The sequence below is a fragment of the Paramormyrops kingsleyae genome, chromosome 4 (assembly GCF_048594095.1).
Source record: "Paramormyrops kingsleyae isolate MSU_618 chromosome 4, PKINGS_0.4, whole genome shotgun sequence".
Classification (NCBI taxonomy): domain Eukaryota; kingdom Metazoa; phylum Chordata; class Actinopteri; order Osteoglossiformes; family Mormyridae; genus Paramormyrops; species Paramormyrops kingsleyae.
In genome coordinates this window covers 25,540,409-25,563,898 of record NC_132800.1, presented here as the reverse complement: position 1 = coordinate 25,563,898, position 23,490 = coordinate 25,540,409, and the positions used below count along the sequence as shown (strand labels likewise).

Genomic DNA, 23,490 nt, shown 5'->3' with positions numbered 1-23,490 from the left:
ACAGACGATGTTCCAGTGTTCGGTCTAGGTCTTTGTGGTGCTATCTCATTTTATTTGAGTAAATTCTACAGCTTATTTTTTCATGTACTGAATTACAGCACATTGCAGTATTTTATGGGAAACGTCATGGTTCTCATAAATATTGCCCAGAATGCATTTTCTCTAAAGTATTGTACCGTTTTACTGATAAACAGTATGTCAATGTAATAATTTCACTGTTTTTTTACAGCATTATGTTACAGTTTAGATTCCTCAGACAGTTATCTGCCACAGGTGACCACGGTAAAGATAGTTTGCAGTTAGTGATTCGGTTTAATTAATCTCGACACTGTAGTGAGGCACACTAGTAAACAGGGTGGCATTTGGTAACTTGTGATTTGTGAATCCGGATGCCGTTGCCCCCCACCCCGAAATCTGCTGATATTATGCTTTGCCATTTTATTTTCAAATGCAAATAATTAAAAGACTTCACCATTGTCAGGCCCCGCTCCGTCCGCTCCTAATGTGTGCCACGCCCACCTCATTACCTCCTGTTTCTCCCTGATTGTTCTCACCTGTGGCTCGTTACCCGTAGCTTGTCTGTTGTATTTAGTCCTTGTCTGAGTGAGTCTTCCCCAGACTTGTCATTAATGTTACTCGTCGTTCTTCCCCAGTCCTGCTTCCCGTAATAAATCCCCGTTTGCCCTACTTCCTGGCTCCGTATCCCTGCTTCCCGGATCGCCTTCTGCCCGACCGTGACAACCATATAAACAGGACCAACCAGGCTCCTTCTGACCAGGCTGATTTGTGAATTTCTTCACAAATCAAGTGTGGTCAGTCAGTCACAGGTCAGTGTGTATCAGGCAGGTGCTGGGAAAAAGCCCTGTTTTTACACGTAAACCTGACTGTCAATGAAAATACCCCCTAAAACACAATGTCCACGTTGTTCTTGACAAAACGTGATTTGTGAAGAAAATTACAAATATTTCCACACATATCATCACTTTCTTTACTGGCCACATGCCACGGCAATATATGTGCTACATCACAGAGCAGTGATTCAGTCTGAATCCTCCCTGGGGAAGAATTTCAGGCATGTCTTTGCAGGAGGAGACCCCGGGGAGACCCAGGACACACCGGAGAGATTATATCTCTCGGTTCAGAGGAGCTGGAGGAGGTGGCTGGGGAGAGGGAGGTCTGGGCATCCCTGCTCAGACTGCTGCACCCAGGACCCGCAATCAGATAAACTGAGGAAGATGAATGGATGGATGGATGTATACTTTCCACCAAAAAGGTCACAGCAGCATTCCAGCACAGTGATAGGAATGGACAGAGTGCACAGAACGTATTAAAGGAGAAATAGCATCTGTCCAGCAAATGGAGAGCTTATGATTTCTGTACAATTTATGGTAAAAGGCTCTTCAGTGGGACATAAAATATATATAGAGAACGGTCCCCATGTAAGAAAGCGAGTGAGAGAATGAGGGTGGGGGGCAGAGCAGGTGGGTCTGTGGGCTAAATAGATGCATACAGATAAATCCATGTCTGCATCTACCCCCCCCCCCCCCCATTATACAACCATTACATGTAACAATAAAGGCGGCTTGAGCAGATATATGAGATGAGGAGCATTTATTCAGGCTCTATGGTGACCAGAGGATCCTCTGACCAGTAGGTGGTATAGTGGTAAAAGAGTTGAAGGCTCAAATCCAGATTCTGCACAGAACCAAGTAGGTTCTTCAATAAAACATAATTAGCTCATTAGACTACAAAACCCCCTGTTTACATGTAAGTCCTTTGGCAATACAGGAGTAAAATGCTAAATTATGTATCATTCACACTCATCACCCACAATTCACCTTTCTCCATTTCACACACCATACATTGGTGACTCTAATTACTCTGAACATATTTACATGCTCAACATATGCTTGTAGTCCTTGCATTTTGAATGGGGTATTTTAATAGTGCATGTATGTCCTGGGTCAATTTGTGCAGAACATAAAGAGGAGCCTGTAATGAATATACACGCACATCAAAATGTACGACCTACAATAATGAGTGTATCAAATATGCAGTTTGTGGGGGCGGTGTGTGACTCAGCAGGGTAGGACGCCTGTGCTCGGATGGTTGCTGGTTCAAATCCCAGGCTCAGCACAGGGATGTCACCACTGGGTCCCTGAGCGAGACGCTTAATCCCCAGTCACTCCAGGGACTGATTGACCCTGATTTCACAAAAGTGTAGATTGCTTTGGATAAAAGCATCTACCAAATAAATTAAATGGAAATGGATGGTTATGATAGATTTTTTCAATGAAACCTCAGGTTCTTTTAGTTGAGTGATGAGGCAGGTTCCTTAAGCTTAAGCAGTTTATTAAGACAGAATGAAGATGTTACAGAAAGATGTTTCACACGGCCGGTTCAGTGTTTGTCTGTATCTGTCTCTGCCCCCCCTGAGGGAAACCGGCCCTTTATCTATGGTCTTCATACAGACTCCTGGAGCCGGGGGGTCAATTAATGAACTAAATGAACATAATTAAATAACTACAAATTAACTAGGGAAATCCCTCACTTGTTCTGCTGCTCCTGGCAGCTGGTGATGGTCTAGCTGCAGCAGATATCCGTGTCTTTTTTATATTTTCTGGGGGCACATCTGGAGCTGTGCTTTTCACCTAGTAGGATAACATTACAAATAAGGTTACAATGGAAAGTTCAAAATTACAGGTACTGTAGGCTGAGCATGAGATTGATGATGACCATTTTGCTTATCTTTCTAGGAAGACATTTCCCAGTCTTGTAGAAAATGGATGCAGCCACTGTTCTCTTCAAATGCAGAAAAATAAGTGTAAAAACTGAAAGGTAGATGAAAGGTATTTGCATCTACTGTTTGTTGAATCCCATTGGCTAATCGAGGTGGAGCTTATAGTACCTTGACCAATCACAAATGCTTGTCAGAACTTGCCTTTTCACTCACACACAAAATATACACATAGATATCTTACTGCATCTCTGAAACAACCACTGGAATACAACTGAGGCATACTGTGCTGTATTATAACGGAGATGACGCGCTTCCACAACGAGAGGTCTCAAGAGATTTGTTTTATGTGAGCAAATGGAAAAACAACAGAGGAGATCCAGCAACATTTTGCAAGCCTGGGCATCACAGTGAGAGCACTGCGATACCACTTCAGAGTGAGAAAACCTGGCCGTCCACGTCCAAGAAAACTTAATCAGTAAGCACACTGGCTCCTCGATGTAAAGTAGTATATATCATAAAATGTTATAAATAATCCATACTATACATTCCTGCAGGTATATCACTTTTGCTTTTTTTGTAATAGCTTTTGTGTTTCACTTCCACAGTAACCTTCTGCTTGCCATTGATGACCTGACAAAAGCTAATGATGAGATGACTGCCCAAGAAGTAAAGCGGAAGATTGAAGCTGATTTCGGTGTTCAACTTAGCCTGACTACTGTGCAGCGCGCCCGCAGAAAGCTTGGATGGAAATACAGAAAGACTCCATACCAATGATCAAAGACCGCAACAAAGATGCAAGGCTAAGGCAAGCACTTCAGTGGATTGAGTCTGGGGAAATATGGAACAATGTGTTGTTTACAGATGAAACATCTGTATCTCTGGAACACTATGCCAGGCTTAGTTTTAAGAGGAAGGACCACTTTGTTGCCAAACCAACGCCCAAACATCCCCTTAAACTTCATGTCTGGGGGATGATTTCCCGACGTGGCGCAGGACCATTGGTCATCTTTGAGGGAATCATGGACAGACACTACTTTGAGAACAGTATCATCAAAGAAGTTGCTGCACCATACACAGGGTTCTTGCAGGTTTTAGTAAGTTAAATTTGAGACGTTTTTAAGACCTTTTAAGACCATTATGAGTGAAAGACCAACACGATGCATTACTAGAAACATTCGAATGATACCAGAAATTCTCATATTTTATGTCACTCATATCCTTAGCCCAACATCCACATATCATATGTGTTTACAAAGTGCGTTTTAATAAGTTCACATGTGTTTAAAGCATGTGGGAGCGGTATTTTAAGGCTTAAACTATAAAAAAAGTCTATGTATATGGTCTTTCTATATTGTGGATTTTCACCTATCGCTGATGGGTCTGGAACGTAACTTCCGCGATAGGTGGGGGATCCAGACCCATCAGCCATAGGTGAAAAAAACGCGTTTTTGTAAAGAAAGCACCATCTCATGGTAACACCCTGCAAGTGAATAAATGGGCGGGTTTAGACAAGAATTTAGGCACACCCCCAGAAGGAGGGGGGTCACTCCCTTTGGCTGGAGGGGAAAATTGAGGGGGCTGCATCTGTATATGGACAAAACTTCTTGTCCTCAACTTTACCTCAAATTCCAACAAAAAAAAAACTTTATATACTGAAAGACAAAAATGTCAATTTGATGTGTGGCCGACCTTTATTTTCTACATGTAATTGCGCACGGGCAGAGACCGATACAGTTTGACCGGGATGACCTACGGGGATGTAAATAACAGCTGTATGTGAAAACTACTCACCCCAACTTCAAAAAAGGGGGGTCACCCTCAATCCCTGGACTGTTGCAGGGGTCAGACACTACCCTACTCCCCCTCCCTGCCACTTTCACAGACACAGAAACTCCCACTCGTATTCATAAGCACCCACACGCCAAGCCATTTTCTGCTTCATTTCAGTCTCTGCACTAGTCAAAATAAATTAATTAATAAAAAACCACCCGCGACAAATTTCACACCCCTCGCAACATCTGGAGATAATTAACAACACTGGCCACTACTCCTGGCCCCGCCCCCTAGTGACCTCTGTGACCCCTAACCCTTTGATCTTCAGGACCTTTGACCTGAGCTGTCATTTTGACGAAAGCGGTATGCCTCTATCTCTCTCCAGAGATCCATTTTCTGTAGCAACAGGTGGGGATTTATCCGCCAAAGCAAAGGAAGTTTTCCCCTCCATTGACAAGGGTAAATTCATTCTCGAACTTGTTGACATATGGTTATCCATAACCATGGTACAGGAGCTTCACACTAAGGGGGTTGTAAGGTTTTGGGCTGACGTCAACATACATCAGTTCCCTAACATTAAGAAATTGGCGCTTCTCATGCACAGCATGTTTGGATCAACATACACGTGTGAATCAAGCTTTTCGCACATGAACTCAATTAAAAGTAGCTCTCGTTCCTCCCTGAGCGACAGTACTCTTCACCAAAGCTTGAACAACATTAAAAGTTCTATTTGATTTTGTTAAATGCATGTTTTGAATGCCTGTGCTGTTTCAAATGTTATTGCTAATGCTGTGCACTAATGTGCTCCAATGCTCTTTGAGATGTTTATTATATCAGACCCAAATGTTGCTTTTTTAAGTAAAGAAAAAAGAATAGCTTTTGTATTGTTTTTTGCTCTTTTTGGTGTGCCTGTGTCAGAAGTGACCAAATTCAAAAATGAAAAATAAACAAACATTACTTGTTTTTCAGTATATTCAGTTGTGTCATTACCTGGCCTAAATTTCTTGGTTTGAAAATCTGGCCCAGCTGAATTTGTAATTGAATAGCCCTGATCTAGTAAATGAAAACAAACAGTATTACCATAAAGCCAACCTTTTACAGCAAATTTCAACATATTTTTTTCTTCATGTTTGCAACTGAATAAAATAATTTTGGAATTCGGTGATCAGTGTTGACACACCACAGCACACGACGACGAAACGGGTCCTCTGCATTTAATCTATTTGTGACATTGTGACATAGGTCACCACTGCCCTGTGTCATCTTGGTTTATTATTTTCAAAAAGTCTTAGTCTTTCTTGTAATGGGTTGGAGAAAAGTAACTAAAAAGAATGCAATTCAAACCCTTTTGTGTAAAACAGATGATTACACAGCGTTTAAGTACTAAGAGAAACTGACTTATCTTTTTCTTCTATATGACGTTTCATAACATTTTAAGACTCAAAAAAACTCACCACAATTAAAGCTCATGCGATGAAAAGAATTCTTGTTCACATGCTTACGCAAAGCTCACACAAAATTTTGGAAATAAACTACACTATACAACATTCTCATGTAGCCTCCTTAAAATTAAATATTTCATATGTTCCCAATCAATAAATGTGCAGGAATGCTACCAATTCTGTCATTTTCCACCAACACTGACATCTCCACTTGTGCCCCTAGACGAGGAAAGGGCCCCCACGGACGAGGAAAGGGCCCCCACGGACGAGGAAAGGGCCCCCGCGGGCGAGGAAAGGGCCCCCGCGGGCGAGTAAAGGGCCCCTGTGTACTCTGCCCTGTGTTTGCAGGGGGCCTGAGGTCTGCAGCCAGCCTCTGACTAATGTCAGGATTCAGACCTTTTCCTCAGAATTCTCTGAATATTATTTCACGTGGCCCAAATTCTCTTCTGTAAAATACACAGTTTATAAAACTGCTTTGCAGTCAAAGACTACCTTCAAAATATACTAACTATTAAAACACTGCCTCCAAATCTTAGTCAAACAAATCCTAAACATCAACAGGACTAATGAGGGAGACCCAACATACTGGTATTTCACAAATACAATTCAGAAAAATTCAAGAACAAACACTTATTGGACTGACTGTGATAATGAACTGTCAACTGAGTGGGTCTGGTGGTGCTTCTCAATGTATCCTAATTGAGATAATCACTGGGAGCACTGGTAGGGCCTCTCTCCTGTGTGAATCTGCTGGTGCTTCTTTAGGGTTCCTAAATGTCTGAAGCTCTTCCCACACTGGGAGCACTGGTAGGGCCTCTCTCCCATGTGAATCAGTTGGTGTTTCTTGAGGTTTCCCAACTCACTAAAGCTCTTCCCACACTCAGAGCACTGGTAGGGCCTCTCTCCTGTGTGAATCCGCTGATGTCTTTTTAGGTATGCTAATCGACCGAAGCTCTTCCCACACTGGGAGCACTGGTAGGGCCTCTCTCCCGTGTGAATCAGTTGGTGTTTCTTGAGGCTTCCTGACTGACTAAAGCTCTTACCACACTCAGAGCACTGGTAGGGCCTCTCTCCTGTGTGAATCCGCTGATGTGTCGTTAGGTATGCTAATCGACTGAAGCTCTTCCCACACTGGGAGCACTGGTAGGGCCTCTCTCCTGTGTGAATCCGCTGGTGATTCTTTAGGATTTCTAATCGACTGAAGCTCTTCCCACACTGGGAGCACTGGTAGGGCCTCTCTCCTGTGTGAATCCGTTGGTGATTCTTTAGGATTCTGAATCCACTGAAGCCTTTCCCACAGTGGGAGCACTGGTAGGGCCTCTCTCCTGTGTGAATCCGCTGGTGATTCTTTAGGGTTCCTAAGTTATTAAAGCTCTTCCCACACTGGGAGCACTGGTAGGGGTTCTCCCCTGTGTGAATCCGCTGGTGCTTCTTTAGAATTCCTGACTGACTGAAGCTCTTCCCACACTGGGAGCACTGGTAGGGCCTCTCCCCTGTGTGAATCTGCTGGTGTGCCTTTAGGTGTCCTAAACGTCTGAAGCTCTTCCCACATTGGGAGCACTGGTAGGGCCTCTCTCCTGTGTGAATCTGCTGGTGCCTGTTTAGGTTTCCCAACTCACTAAAGCTCTTCCCACACTGGGAGCACTGGAAGGGGTTCTCCCCTGTGTGAATCCGTTGGTGTGTCTTTAGTCTTCCTAACTCACTAAACCTCTTCCCACACTGGGAGCACTGGTAGGGGTTCTCCCCTGTGTGAATCCGCTGGTGCCTCTTCAGGGTTCCTAAATGTCTGAAGCTCTTCCCACACTGGGAGCACTGGTAGGGACTCTCTCCTGTGTGAATCCGCTGGTGACATTCTAATTGTTCTAATCGACTGAAGCTCTTCCCACACTGGGAGCACTGGTAGGGCCTCTCCCCTGTGTGAATCTGCTGGTGTGCCTTTAGGTGTCCTAAACGTCTGAAGCTCTTCCCACACTGGGAGCACTGGTAGGGCCTCTCTCCTGTGTGAATCCGCTGGTGTGTCTTTAGGCTTCCTAATTGAGTGAAGCTCTTCCCACACTCAGAACACTGATGGGACTTCTTCTCTGTGTGAGTCTGCCTGTGTATTTTACAGTCTCTATTTATATTGAAAGTCATCTCACCCTGGGAACCCTGTTGTGCTGTCAGTGTGTCTGTACTGGCTTCTTCCAGGGTACTGAGTGTGTCTGTACTGGCTTCTTCCAGGGTACTGAGGGTGTCTGTACTGGTCTGAGTGGCACTGGGGCCAGCAGAAGTTGGTGAATCCTGGGTTGTGTTGACAGATCCAGTCCTCAGCTGTCTGACATACTCCTTGGGGTGAGATCTTTTGATATGTCTGTGCAGGTCAATGTCTGCAGTGTAGGAGAATGGATCCTGAGAGCAAGCGAAGGTTTGGGAGGATTCATCCACTCTCCTTGCTGGGGGAAGATGGAGACACGGCAGTCAGTACTGAGATGGAACAGGGTTAACAGAGAAAAATAATCAGGAAAATAGTGAATAAGGCAAACATATCTTCCAAAGAGCATTCGTTACTCCATATGCAGTTCATGTTCACAGTGTGCTATTCACACTGCAATCTCTGATATACCTGAACTGAACTGCACAGAGTAACAACACTGCTGGTTTGAAATGGCAACTTGAAGTACAAAGTATTACCTCCAAATGTACCAAAACAATTGAGGTTTTGATGGTATATGTGAATAGCTAAAATCACCTGGGTTTGGAGGTTTCACACACTCTTCGCTCCTCCCATCAGTGTGTAACGAAAGGGAACCAGTCAGCTCCTCCTCAGTCACATCCTGAACCGCTGTGCCCTTCATCTTCAGCCATAAAGACCAAACAAGGCAGAATAAGCCGTTCACTTCATAAATTTATACAGGCCGTTTTATTTGCTTAAAAGAGAAATAAGAGCAGAGAGCAAACTAAAATCATTTTCAAGCCAGACAAACTACATTTATGTCCTTTTCTGGTATAACCTATATTCGGCTGCTTTTCAGATTAACACACAAAAATTAAACCACCTCAGGATGGACAAGTGACATTTGTGAAGAGACCCACATACACTCCACTTCACCTTGTAGGGGCTCTCGCTCGCAGTCCCTTCAACCTCAGATATCAGGAATTCTCCCTCCTCTTTTTTAACCTCTCCGACTCCCTGCTGGGAAGGTTTCTGGTTCGTGTGGCAGCTGGTTTCACTGCAGGAAGGCGTCTGCTGAAACCAAAATGGAATTAAACACTGAGACAGTGCCAGTTAGTCAGTGTGTCGTAATGCACAGCCAGCAACAGCTTGAGTTGACCACAAACAGACCCTCCTTCCCTGGTCTGTGGCATATGACTCTAACCCCACAGCAGGGGATCCCTTCCGATCGGATCACCAGAATACAGGTTGGAAAACTCCTGGATGCTGAAGACACCAATGAACATTTCAGGCAGACTGCGTCACCCTAGGGAATATCCACAATGCTCCTACTTAGTGTTCTGGTCATCTATAGGCGCTTTCAACATCGCTGGGAGTATTTCCGGAACCAGAACCTTTTCCCAGAACCAGTTACCTTTGTCATGTTTACACTGTAGGAACTCGGCCCAATTGTAGTTTCTTGGAGGCAGTTCCAGAACTCTTTTCTAGTACCTACTCCAGACTAGGTATGATTTGCTCAAACACAAACTACAGGGGAGGCACTAAGAGCGATTAACTTGCTGAATGGTCGACCACAAGCACCAGTGCAAACTTGGAAGTTACAAGAAAGTGCAGAAAATGAGATGCAGCAGAGCAAAAATTGAGCAGACAATTGGGGTAGAAAAATAATTCCATTTATGTATCAAGTAATACATTTTTTGCTTGCATCTCCAAATGTCTGCATCAGAAAATTCCATCACCACCTAATATAGTTTTGTCATATAGCTGGTGCCAGTGGTGAAACTTGCCATCGCTTATTAGCAGGACAATGTTGCATATTCTTTTATTCTGCGGAGAACGAAAGATGGATCTGCTGGCCAGATTTAATAAAAATCATTAACATGTCATGGGTTATATTACAACCCCAAATCAGAAAAAGTTGGGACGGTATGTTAAATTAAAATCAAACTGAAAACAGTACTTTGTTGAATTATCTTTAACCTGTATTACATTGAAAACAATACAACAGCACATTATTTAATGTGTTCCTCGTGAATTTGATTGTTTTTCTCAAAATAAACACGTATCACGATTGATCACCCAATAAACTGACAACTAACTAAATGACTCATCCAGCCTCCATTGTTTTGGCGTAGCGGTGAAGTTTCGTATGAAAACTGTGTAACGTTAAACTTACGAACTTTTCTTCATGTTCCTGTAGTGCACCTTCTCGCATCTCGGCAGCCGAATCCATTCAGCTTCGGAGAAATAGGCCCGGATATCTGAGTAATCCTCCTGCATGGAGACAGGGCCTTTCATGAGGCTGCTTCATGCTTTACAGAGCAGACACGACGACACCAAAAAGCCACTGCACCCACTGGCCATGTCAGATATAGCAGGCTGTCCTCAGTTTCAGCTGCCAGTTCTCCCCCAATTGCCTTACCTCAACTGACAAACTCATGCCCGAAGTCCTTTCTATCTTGTGTGGCGACCAAGTCCACGTTCCCACCTGAAATGTGTAATAAAATGTCAAATATGCAGAGGGGGGTAGGGGCGCACTACGCTTAAGTAACTTGTTGGGGAAAAAAAAAATCTACTTTCAATGTAATCATTGAATATTCTACAGTTTTATTTGAGTATATCTGCAAAATGCAATGCCTATTCTCCTGAATCTCACCTTTTGTCGACTTATTTGAGGCTGTTACCAGTGGTATTCAGACACCCCATCAGTATCGTTCCACCCAAACCAATCCTTCCATCCAAACCACACCCAAGATCGATTTCATTGGATAACAGTATGAGGGCACTAATCCAAACCGCAGCCCAAATGTATGTCACAGTCCACTTTTATCCTTGACATGAGGGAAAGCCGGGGTCCCGCCAGACAAAGAAGCCAACTCCGGCTAAGAATAACTCAATTTAACTGACAGCAAATGTAATTGGGCTCAGGTAGGGAACACAGGTGTAAGGAATCCACTCGCAGGGTCTCGTTTCAGCAAAACGGTGGTTTATTGAACAGTATATTATAATGTAATTCAGAGTAGACATACACCGGGTATTGAAAGGCAGCTCAGATACAAATTCTTGATCCCCCTTCATACCCCAAGGTGCTGAGTGTAGGTGTTGTGAGTACATCTGCATATAAAGTGTGCCAAGAAAACATCCCCCACACCATTACACCACCACCACCAGCCTGCACAGTGGTAACCAGGCATGATGGATCCATGTTCTCATTCTGTTTACGCCAAATTCTGACTCTACCATTTGAATGTCTCAACAGAAATCGAGACTCATCAGACCAGGCAACATTTTTCCAGTCTTCAACTGTCCAATTTTGGTGAGCTCGTGCAAATTGTAGCCTCTTTTTCCTATTTGTAGTGGAGATGAGTGGTACCCGGTGGGGTCTTCTGCTGTTGTAGCCCATCCGCCTCAAGGTTGTGCGTGTTGTGGCTTCACAAATGCTTTGCTGCATACCTCGGTTGTAACGAGTGGTTATTTCAGTCAATGTTGCTCTTCTATCAGCTTGAATCAGTCGGCCCATTCTCCTCTGACCTCTAGCATCAACAAGGCATTTTCGCCCACAGGACTGCCGCATACTGGATGTTTTTCCCTTTGCACACCATTCTTTGTAAACCCTAGAAATGGTTGTGCGTGAAAATCCCAGTAACTGAGCAGATTGTGAAATACTCAGACCGGCCCGTCTAGCACCAATAACCATGCCACGCTCAAAATTGCTTAAATCACCTTTCTTTCCCATTCTGACATTCAGTTTGGAGTTCAGGAGATTGTCTTGACCAGGACCACACCCCTAAATGCATTGAAGCAACTGCCATGTGATTGGTTGATTAGATAATTGTATTAATGAGAAATTGAGCAGGTGTTCCTAATCATCCTTTAGGTGAGTGTGTGTGTGTGTGTGTGTGTGTGTGTGTGTGATATATATATATATATATATATATATATATATATATATATTAGGGCTGCAACAACTAATCGATTTAATCGATTAAAATCGATTATTAAAATAGTTGCCAACTAATTTAATAATCGATTAGTTGGGTCTACGTTGTTATACGCATAAGTACAGTGGCTACCTCCTAATTTGGGAGCAGTAAGCTAACCAAAGCCAAGGTGGCAGTAAAGTACCATTAAGATGGATGCCAACCACCATAAAAGTAAAAGGTGACGAGAACCAATGGCGTGCCTTGAGTAGCTTATGTGATGAATTCTGGGAGAACTGAAAAAAACGTTTAAAAAATGGCAGAGGCTGACACAACAGAGTCTTGTTTTAATTCTGCCATAATTTGACAATAATTAGCTGAAATTAGGTCGGAGAGACACTGATGTATTATGTGACGTCGTGGAGTTTTTGGATTATTTTATGCAATTATTCAGATTACTTAACGCAAATTCTTCATTCAGTGGTGTAGTGGAGGGTAAATGCACATAAACGCCATTTACGCACCTTTTAAATTTACAAAACAGCGTTTACTCACCTTTTTTGAGATCACTAATGTTAAGGATATAAAGTTACCCACCGTTTTTACAGTTTACCCACCTTAAATTTCTTGTTACCACTACATCACTGCTTCATTTCTTCATGATAGAAATTTATAGTAATATCAAATGTTGTAGTAAGACCAGTTTCTGAAGGTCTCGATCTTGTCTTTGAATCAGCCGTATTTGTACTCGTTCTTGTCATGTTATTTCGAGACCACAACTCTGAGAATATTCTTATCAATGAGCTATTTACTGTCTGATTAGATAACTAGTAACTTCAAGTGCAACCAATGGCGTTACTGCTGGCTGCATTACCCACCCCGTCCCTTCACACACAACCGTGTTTAAATGAACGCAGGGGAAGTCGTGGTTGTCAACACATTCAGCCATTAATGTGGCTACATGTACCACAACGTGTTTACCCTACCATTCTATTAGGGGGGTGCCCCAAGTTAATTTTATTTAATTTTATTTTATATATAGTGCAAGATCACAACAGAAGTCATTTAAGGCTACCTTTGCTATAGAACAGGTTTATATCTTGTGCTTTTATTAAACAAATGAAATAGCCTTATGTTATTTATCTTATGTACAGTTCATCTCTGTATTATGCTGAAACAACTGGACCCGTTTTAAAACGAAATTTGCCGCCTGCCGTTCATGGGTTTTTCGTCACCAATCGTCTTATTTGCGTCGCTCAGTCACTAAAGTCTATGGCGTTTCGGGAGAGTGCAAGCCTGCGCATTTTTAGCGTAAAATGCGGAAAAGGCCTTTTCTCCGCAATAAATGTTTACTTTGTCCGTAATAAATGCGGACACACTCGCTCGCGTGCTCTCTCCCCCTGTCACATATGTGTATCAACACTAAATAACATTAGACAATTTTTAATAACATTCTTAGTAGAAGCAGCGGTAATCTGTGCTTTTACATTAAAAAACTGTAGTACTGAAAGCATTATCTAAAGCACCATGCTGGTTGCACTTCATAGAACAAGATTTTGTGTATTTCATTACATTGATTCAGCTGCTACAATTTTTTATTTATTTATTTATATATATATATACACACACACACACACACACACACACACACACACTCACCTAAAGGATTATTAGGAACACCATACTAATATGGTGTTTGACCCCCTTTCGCCTTCAGGACTGCCTTAATTCTACGTGGCATTGATTCAACAAGGTGCTGAAAGCATTCTTTAGAAATGTTGGCCCATATTGATAGGATAGCATCTTGCAGTTGATGGAGATTTGTGGGATGCACTTTCAGGGCACGAAGCTCCCGTTCCACCACATCCCAAAGATGCTCTATTGGGTTGAGATCTGGTGACTGTGGGGGCCATTTTAGTACAGTGAACTCATTGTCATGTTCAAGAAACCAATTTGAAATTATTTGAGCTTTGTGACATGGTGCATTATCCTGCTGGAAGTAGCCATCAGAGGATGGGTACATGGTGGTCATAAAGGGATGGACATGGTCAGAAACAATGCTCAGGTAGGCCGTGGCATTTAAACGATGCCCAATTGGCACTAAGGGGCCTAAAGTGTGCCAAGAAAACATCCCCCACACCATTACACCACCACCACCAGCCTGCACAGTGGTAACAAGGCATGATGGATCCATGTTCTCATTCTGTTTACGCCAAATTCTGACTCTACCATTTGAATGTCTCAACAGAAATCGAGACTCATCAGACCAGGCAACATTTTTCCAGTCTTCAACTGTCCAATTTTGGTGAGCTTGTGCAAATTGTAGCCTCTTTTTCCTATTTGTAGTGGAGATGAGTAGTACCCGGTGGGGTCTTCTGCTGTTGTAGCCCATCCGCCTCAAGGTTGTGCATGTTGTGGCTTCACAAATGCTTTGCTGCATACCTCGGTTGTAATGAGTGGTTATTTCAGTCAAAGTTGCTCTTCTATCAGCTTGAATCAGTCGGCCCATTCTCCTCTGACCTCTAGCATCAACAAGGCATTTTCGCCCACAGGACTGTCGCATACTGGATGTTTTTCCCTTTGCACACCATTCTTTGTAAACCCTAGAAATGGTTGTGCGTGAAAATCCCAGTAACTGAGCAGATTGTGAAATACTCAGACCGGCCCGTCTGGCACCAACAACCATGCCACGCTCAAAATTGCTTAAATCACCTTTCTTTCCCATTCTGACATTCAGTTTGGAGTTCAGGAGATTGTCTTGACCAGGACCACACCCCTAAATGCATTGAAGCAACTGCCATGTGATTGGTTGATTAGATAATTGCATTAATGAGAAATTGAACAGGTGTTCCTAATAATCCTTTAGGTGAGTGTGTGTGTATATATATATATATATATATTATATATATATATATATATATATTATATATACACACATACACACACACTCTTAATGTAGCATACATTTGTTTTTTATGTGAGTTGCTGAAACAACCTTTGTACAAAGACAGTTATTACAAATTGCTGGAAATATATATACATATATACACACACACACACACACACACACACACACACACATTTTATATACATGTATATACACATTTTATTTATATATATATATATATATACACACACATATATATATATATATATATATACACACACATATATATATATATACACACACATATATATATATATACACACGTGGTTTTCCCGTGCTGTTTTTGATTATCAAAAAGGTATATGATCTTTTATTTGCAGTTTGTGTTTGTTTTATTTGGAGACCATATTTTAATCTTAGATTTTATTCTTTATCTGTGCTGTTAATTAGAAAAGCCCGCAACTGTAAAGCTTGTTAATAACCAATTCCGATTTTGTAAACCAACGACCTACTCCAGTAGTCTTTTTTTCTAGATTCTTTTACTCTCAGTAAAGTAGTGAGATCGTTGATTACTTTTACCCCGACTTCAGTTGTTATAATATTGAAGTAACCGTACTTTTACTCGAGTAGAGAATTCGACTACTCTGCAAACATACAAGCATGTTTTCCGTAACTAAAAGTCTCCCGGAGGAATGCGAAACTAGCTAGCTACATTAGCAATCACAGCTACGAACCCATCCCCCACAAACGCCTTACCGTGCCACAAATGCCTCCTCCTGTCAGTGACTCGAAAGTTGTTTCCCCAAACAGTATTTTCCTGTTCGGTCGTGATTAAACCCACGATTGAAATGTCTGCTGACCGCTGCAGTCTGACCGAATAATTGGAAGTGTCTTGCTGCAGACCTTCACCAGGAGGATCTCAGCAGTGCGAAGCTGGCAAGAATAAGGGGGAGACTTCCGGTCGCTATGTCCGCTTATTGTGTCAAAATAAAAGTTCGGTTTTAATAGGCGATTAATCCATTGAATGGTGAATTATGTGCAAGAATAATAATAAGTCCTGTGATATATTATACTTACATCGCCAAATTTTATCATAAATAAAAGTAAATATATTAAAAGATTAAGAAACTTATATATTTACCTTATTTTATACCTAAAATACGTAAATTATTTTGTTTCTTACACAGCTTTCCTTGCTTATTTTAAGTAAATTTTAACCATCCAAAATAAAAAAAAAAGAGAACTGCACAAACATTGGTACCATATGTTGTTGCATAAAAGTAATCGTCAGCAAAAAGTTTGCTGGGTTTGGAACATAGTGTCCCCAACGTGCAATTATGCCTGATTTTACATAGGTCAAATGTACATGCATTAAACACAAATAAAGGATTGTGTCAGCTTCAAACCTAGTTACAGTAGGTACATTCTACTAAGGATTCATTCTACACACTACTAAGAAGTGTGGGACCAAAATAAAAATTCCTTTGAAAGGATTCTAATTTTTATCCAAAAGAACCCCATGAAAAAGTTATATCTCAAAGTCCCGTTTCCCTCGCCCGGACTAGGGTCACCGGGGCCCCACCCTGGAGCCAGGCCTGCCGTGGGGGCTCGTAGGCGAGCGCCTGGCGGCCGGGCCTTGGCCCGTGGGGCCCGGCCGGGCACAGCCCGAAAGAGGCACGCGGGACTGTCCCCAGGTGGGCTCACCACCCGCAGGGGGAATGTCAGGGGTTCGGTGCTTTGTGGATCGGGTGGCGGCCAAGGGAGGCCCTGGCGGTCCAATCCCCGGCTGACAAAACTGGCTTTCGGGACATGGAATGTCACCTCTCTGGTGGGGAAGGAGCCTGAGCTTGTGCGGGAGGTTGAGAGGTATCGGCTAGATATAGTCGGGCTCACCTCAACGCATAGTTTGGGTTCTGGAACCAATCTCCTGGAGAGGGGTTGGACGCTCTTTTACTCTGGAGTTGCGGCGGGTGAGCGACGCCGGGCTGGGGTGGGGCTATTGGTGGCCCCGCAGCTCGGTGCATTAACAACGGAGTTTACCCCGGTGAACGAGAGGGCTGTCTCTCTGTGCCTTCGGGTCGGGGATAGGTCTCTGACTGTCATCTGCGCTTATGCGCCGAATGTCAGTTCGGAGTACCCGGCCTTCTTGGATTCCCTTAGCGGTATGCTATTTGGCGTGCCGCGGGGGGATTCCGTTGTTTTGCTGGGGGACTTCAACGCTCACGTGGGCAATGACAGTGTAACCTGGAAGGGGGTGATTGGGAGGAACGGCCTCCCTGATCTGAACCCGAGTGGTGTTCTGTTATTGGACTTCTGTGCAATGCATGGTTTGTCCATAACGAACACCATGTTCGAGCATAAGGGTGTCCATAAGTGGACATGGTATGAACATGCCCGGGGCTACAGGTCGATGATCGATTTTATAATCGTATCGTCTGATCTGCGGCCTTCCGTCTTGGACACTCGGGTAAAGAGAGGGGCAGAGCTGTCAACTGATCACCACCTGGTGATTAGTTGGCTCAGGTGGCAGGGGAGGAAGCCGGTCAGACCTGGTAGACCCAAGCGCATTGTGAGGGTATGCTGGGAACGTCTGGCAGACGCTCCTGTTCGCTGGAGCTTTAACTCGTGCCTCCGGCAGAATTCCAACTGCATGCCGGGGGAGGTTGGGGACATTGAGTCTGAATGGACCCTGTTCCGGACCTCCATTGTGGAAGCGGCCGTACGGAGCTGTGGCTGCAGGGTGGTCGGTGCCAGTCGTGGCGGTAACCCCCGTACCCGATGGTGGACACCAGAGGTGAGGGGGGCCGTCAGGCTGAAGAAGGAGGCCTACCGGGAATTATTAGCCCGGGTTCTCCGGAGGCAGCTGACGGGTACCGGCGGGCCAGGCGGAACGCAGCTCGGGCGGTCGCAGATGCAAAAACCCGGGCGTCGGAGGAGTTCGGTGAGGCCATGGAAAGTGACTTTCGGTCGGCCTCAAAAAGGTTCTGGCAAACCATCCGGAGTATCAGGAGGGGGAAGCAGCTCCTGGTTCCTACTATTTATAGTGGGGGGGGGGGGGGGGGGGGTTGTTGACCTCACCTGGGCACATCACCCGGAGGTGGAAGGAGTACTTTGAGGACCTCCTCAATCCTGCCTCAAATACATCTACGCACACTGCCTTTGAGACATCTGAGGGCACAGAGCCCGAGGGTGGTGGGGGGGGCTTACCCATCACTGGGGCTGAGGTGGCCACGGTGGTTAAACAGCTCCGTGGTGGCCGGGCCCCGGGGGTGGATGAGATCCACCCTGAGTACCTGAAGGCTCTGGATGTTGTGGGGCTGTCGTGGCTGACACGCCTTCTCAACAGTGCGTGGAGGTCAGGAACAGTGCCGCTGGATTGGCAGACCGGGGTGGTGGTCCCCTTATTTAAGAAGGGGGACCGGAGGGTGTGTTCCAACTACAGGGGGATCACACTTCTCAGCCTCCCTGGGAAAGTCTATTCCGGGGTACTGGAGAGGAGGGTGAGATCGATAGTCGAATCTCGGATTCAGGAGGAACAATGCGGTTTTCGTCCTGGTCGTGGAACACTGGACCAGCTTTATACCCTTGCGAGGGTACTGGAGGGGGCCTGGGAGTTTGCCTATCCAGTCTACATGTGTTTTGTGGATTTGGAAAAGGCTTACGACCGGGTTCCCCGAGGTGCTCTGTGGGGGGTGCTTCGAGAGTATGGGGTCTGGGGTCCGCTGTTGTGGGCGATCCGGTCCCTGTACGAACGGAGCAGAAGCTTGGTCCGCATTGCCGGCAATAAGTCGGACGTGTTCCCGGTGCGTGTTGGGCTCCGCCAGGGCTGCCCTTTGTCATCGGTCCTGTTTATAATATTTATGGACAGGATTTCTAGGCGCAGCCAAGGTGTCGAGGGTGTCCAGTTTGGTGACCTCAGGATTGCCTCGCTGCTTTTTGCAGACGATGTCGTCCTGTTGGCTTCATCAGCTGGGGATCTCCAGCATGCACTGGGGCGGTTCGCAGCTGAGTGCGAAGCGTCAGGGATGAGAATTAGCACCTCCAAGTCCGAGACCATGGTTCTCAGCCGGAAACGGGTGGTTTGCCCTCTTCGGGTTGGGGAAGACGTACTGCCTCAAGTGGAGGAGTTTAAGTATCTCGGGGTCTTGTTCACGAGTGAGGGTAGGCGAGATCGGGAGCTGGATAGGCGAATCGGAGCGGCGTCTGCAGTTCTGCAGGCGCTAAACCGGTCTGTCGTGGCTAAGAAAGAACTGAGCCAAAAAGCCAAGCTCTCGATCTATTGGTCCATCTTTGTTCCTACCCTCACCTATGGTCATGAGCTATGGGTAATGACCGAAAGAACGAGATCGCGAATACAAGCGGCCGAAATGAGGTTTCTCCGCAGGGTGTCTGGGCTCTCCCTTAGGGATAGGGTGAGAAGTTCGGATATCCGGGAGGGACTCAGAGTAGAATCGCTGCTTCTTCACGTCGAAAGGAGCCAGTTGAGGTGGTTTGGACATCTGGTGCGGATGCCTCTTGGGCGGCTACCCAGAGAGGTTTTCCGTGCATGTCCTACAGGGAGGAGGCCCCGGGGCAGGCCCAGGACTCGCTGGAGGGATTATATCTCTCGGCTGTCCTGGGAACGCCTCGGTGTCCCCCCCGAGGAGCTGGTGGAGGTAGCTGGGGAGAGGGAGGTCTGGGTGCCTCTCCTGAAGCTGCTGCCCCCGCGACCCGAACCCCGGACAAGCGGCAGATGATGGATGGATGGATGGATTCTAATTTTGTCTCAGCTTCACATTTCAATCTAATTGATTGAAACCAGTTAAAGAAGGGGAACTTTACTGTATCAAGAGCTGGACAACATTCTTCATTTATGTATGATGTTGTGTCTTCAGGTTCTTGTTGTACATTTAATTTTAGAACTTTAGATTTGATATTTGAAATACTCATCTCTACAGATTGTGTATAATATTTGCTTCCTAGTACAATGCAAACATCATGCACAATAGAACAAATTTCTTGCATAGAGGATGACTTTATCAGGATGCTGAATATGAACATCCCCACAGTGTATCTCTTATCTTTACCACTGTACTGCTTCTTACAAATTTCACTTGCCTGTCTCATCAGATGGCTTTTGGAGGATCTTACTATACAGAATTTTAAATCTTCCTGTGATGCACAACCACTGACAATTCTCCAACAGCGTTATAAATAGTGCTTCCTCCGAAGATCCTTGATGAGCACCCAGTCTCCTGGCTCCAAGGTCAAAGTCACCGCTGGGGGGTCAGTCGCAGTGTGCTTCACCTGTTGATGTAGGCACCAAAGTGTACCCTGTAAACTGGACAGATAAGTTAACAAATCACCATCTATAGTTTCTAACATCACTTTCCCTCCTGGATACGGCATCGGCATGGGTCTCCCTGTGAGCACCTCGAACGGGGCTACCCCAGTGGCTTGGTGTGTCCTGGCCCTCATGGCAGTGAGTACAAGTGGGAGACCTGTCACCCAGCCCAACCCTGTCTCAATACAAAGCTTGGCAACTTTCCCTTTTATGGTCTGATTTGGCCTTTCAACTATTCTCCCACTAACAGAGCGCTCTTTTTATGTCAGAGAACGCCTTCTCTCCTTCCTCAGTCCAGTCCAGTCGGTCAGAGGGACGCAGTCCCTTCCCTCCATGCATTAAATCTTGGAGTGGCTGGGCCCTTTCTGCAAAATCCTGAATGCATGGATGGCAGTAGCCAATCATTCCCATCCATTTCATCAGCTGTTGTTTGCTTTGAGGTTCAGGTGCCTCTCTAATGGCCTCAGTTCTTTTGGTTCCCAGCTGTCTGCCCTGGGAATTAAGGACATGTCCGAGGTATTCTACCTCCTCTCGTACTAACTGCAGTTTTGTCTTTGAGGCTTTGTGGCCATTTTTTGCATGATAATTTAGTAATGTGTTACACTGTAGAAAATGATGGGCCAACTCCTCTCCTGTGCAACATATTTATTCTGCAAAAGCAGAGAAATTAGCAGAGTGTACTCGGTGCGTGATCTGCACACTGCATCATCACGTACTGACTTCTTCTATTGTGGTGTCAGTTACTGGGAACACAATACACTTGTACTGCAAAAACACAATATCACAATAGTCCTGAAAGTGTCTATTAAGAGCAATGAAATTACTCTCTAAATTTGTACAGTTTTTATATCAATATACATCACTTCTATGCATTAACAAAACCATAAAAAAATGCATTTTCTCTATGAAACAATACTTTTACGAACTCCAACTACCGTCTTACCGTGTTTTTAACTACTGTTTTTAATCACTATTTTAAACTTTTATTAATTTCGCTGATGCAGTGTATGTATTAAGCTAAACATTTTAAATCTATGCCTTTTACTGGTTTATTACCGCGATCGCTACAAACCGCGAGTGCGCCATTCGAGCTACACCCCATGGCGAGTCATTTTTTACCAACTCCACGAACTTGCAAACTGACTTCCCAGCTCGACATCCAGTACCCTCCAAGGCGCTAATCTGTTATTATGGTTATTTACCACCCAGCTTACCTGCAAAAGCAGAGAAATTAGCAGAGTGTACTCGGTGCGTGATCTGCACACTGCATCATCACGTACTGACTTCTTCTATTGTGGTGTCAGTTACTGGTGCGTAAAATACCGAGCGCCCTCTGCTATCGAAACCTATATTGCACCATATTATGGCCAAATAGACACTACCCAAAACTTAAATAATGGCTATGCATCAAAATAAAAATGGGGGGGGGCATTACCTCCGCAACCTATCCCATAGTGCCACACTCTTCCCCACAAAATTAAATGTCTCCTGACATTTCTATTCACCTTATGTAATCGACAATGGTTTTAACACACTTCCCCAGCCCATGGTCTCCAGAAAGCATTACTCTCAATACCTTGAGTCTTAGTTACCTGACAGTTCCTCTGAACTAAAGTCGGCTGACCCAACGTGTCATAGCTCAGTACAATCGGTCGCTTCCGCTGTCTTTGGGGTAAAAGTCTCACCGGGTCACTGTCTCCTACGATTGCAGTTGTAACGTCAATCCCAGGCTCTCCCTGTCGTGGCCTTTCCAGGACAGGTTCAGGGTTTTGGCGCCCACCTGGCACATCCCCTTCACTTAGTAGTGGCAAATCCTCTTCCTGGAGATGAAGATTTGGTTGAGGTTGGAAGGGCGGCGCCATAGGGTTGAGTCGGTTCTGCCTCTGTCGTCTCCCAGGAACAGGCCTGAGGTACCACTGGTAGGTGCCATTGTAGTCGTCATCCGATGTGTCACCGGTCTCTGGCTGCTGCTGTTGATATGGAGGTCGGGTCTTTCTCTTTGTGACACTTGTAGAGTCTTTCTGGGGCTGAGCAGTCTGTGTCGGTGGCTTTTCAAGGGGTAGGAAGTCACAGGGCAGTAAAAGATTCCTGTGCACTACCTTCTCTCTTCCTTGGCCGTTTTCTAAACTGATCCGATACACTGGACTGTCATCTGCTTTCCTCTCCTTCACTTTATAAACTTGGTCCTCCCAATAGGACTGGATCTTTGCAGGTCCACCTCTAGGAGTGAGATTTCGGAGAAGAACTCTATCACCAGGTTGCAAGTCTCTTCCTTTAACTCTCTTGTCGTAGTATGCTTTTCCTCGAGCAGCTTCCTTGGCAGCGATTTTAGCAGCCACTGCGTAGGCCTCCTGCATTCTTTTTTTCCAGCAGCTAACGTAATCATCATAGTCCATATGAGATTCATCTTTTTTTAGATCGAAGACCAGGGCGATGGGTAAACGTGGGGACCGTCCAAAGATTAGGTAATAAGGGGTATAGTTTGTTGCCTCGCTCTTCGTACAGTTGTACGCGTGAACAACCTTAGCAAGTGACTCCTTCCAATCATCCTTTTCTTTGTCCTCTAGGGTCCGTAACATGGACAACAGGGTGCGGTTGAATCTCTCCACCTGTCCATTTCCCTGCGGGTGATAGGGTGTTGTGTGGGAGCCCTGGATACCTGAGAGTTCTTTCAATCTTGCCATGAGCTTGTTTTCAAACTCTTTGCCCATGTCGTGGTGTAACCTGGTCGGGAAGCCGAACTTGAGTGCAAAGTCATTGAAGAGCTTGTCAGCGACTGTTTTAGCTGCCTTGTTTTTCGTCGCATAGGCTTGGGCAAACCTCGTAAAGTGATCCATGACTACTAGTATGTATTCATAGCCATGCTTACACCTTTCCAGGTGGACGAAGTCTATAGACACAATCTGGAACGGGTAAGTGGACTGGATCGAGGTCAGAGGTGCACGGGTCTGCTTACTCGGCTTCTTCTTCATCATACACTTACATTCTTCTGTAACAAAATGTTCGACTTCTTTCGCCATTTGCGGCCAGTAGAACCTGTCTCGAATCAAGTCAAGCATCCTTTCCACCCCTAAGTGGCCCATGTCTTGATGGAGTTCTTTAAAAACCAGGGGACGATAGGCTTTAGGGAGCAGTAGCTGCTCTCGATGGGTTGTGCGGCGGCGCAGGACACCATCTTGGTCGATATGGAGCTTCAACCATTGCTTGAGCAGCGCAGCTACAGCGGGATGCTCTGCTTTCACCTCGGTCCTAC

At 45.0% G+C, this 23,490-nt stretch overlaps 2 protein-coding genes across 10 annotated transcripts in view; both read right to left on the bottom strand.

The window, feature by feature from the left end:
• LOC140588790 (NLR family CARD domain-containing protein 3-like) overlaps window positions 1-23,490 on the bottom strand; it is an 84,610-nt gene that overhangs the window by 24,936 nt on the left and 36,184 nt on the right. The gene's annotated exons all lie outside the window — the stretch shown is intronic.
• On the bottom strand, window positions 1,597-15,864 carry LOC140588794 (uncharacterized). Of its 8 annotated transcripts, none has more exons than XM_072710961.1 (6): window positions 15,671-15,864; window positions 10,530-10,595; window positions 10,284-10,381; window positions 9,044-9,181; window positions 8,684-8,789; window positions 1,597-8,387 (listed from the first exon to the last, which is right to left on the bottom strand). In XM_072710961.1, the coding sequence occupies exons 3-6, from the start codon at window positions 10,338-10,340 to the stop codon at window positions 6,664-6,666; spliced, it is 2,025 nt and encodes a 674-aa protein (XP_072567062.1). In that variant the 5' UTR covers window positions 10,341-10,381; window positions 10,530-10,595; window positions 15,671-15,864; the 3' UTR covers window positions 1,597-6,663. The 8 variants fall into 8 exon arrangements, with proteins under 8 accessions (XP_072567062.1, XP_072567064.1, XP_072567068.1 ...); XM_072710963.1 differs by having other exon boundaries at window positions 9,044-9,178; XM_072710967.1 differs by having other exon boundaries at window positions 10,288-10,381.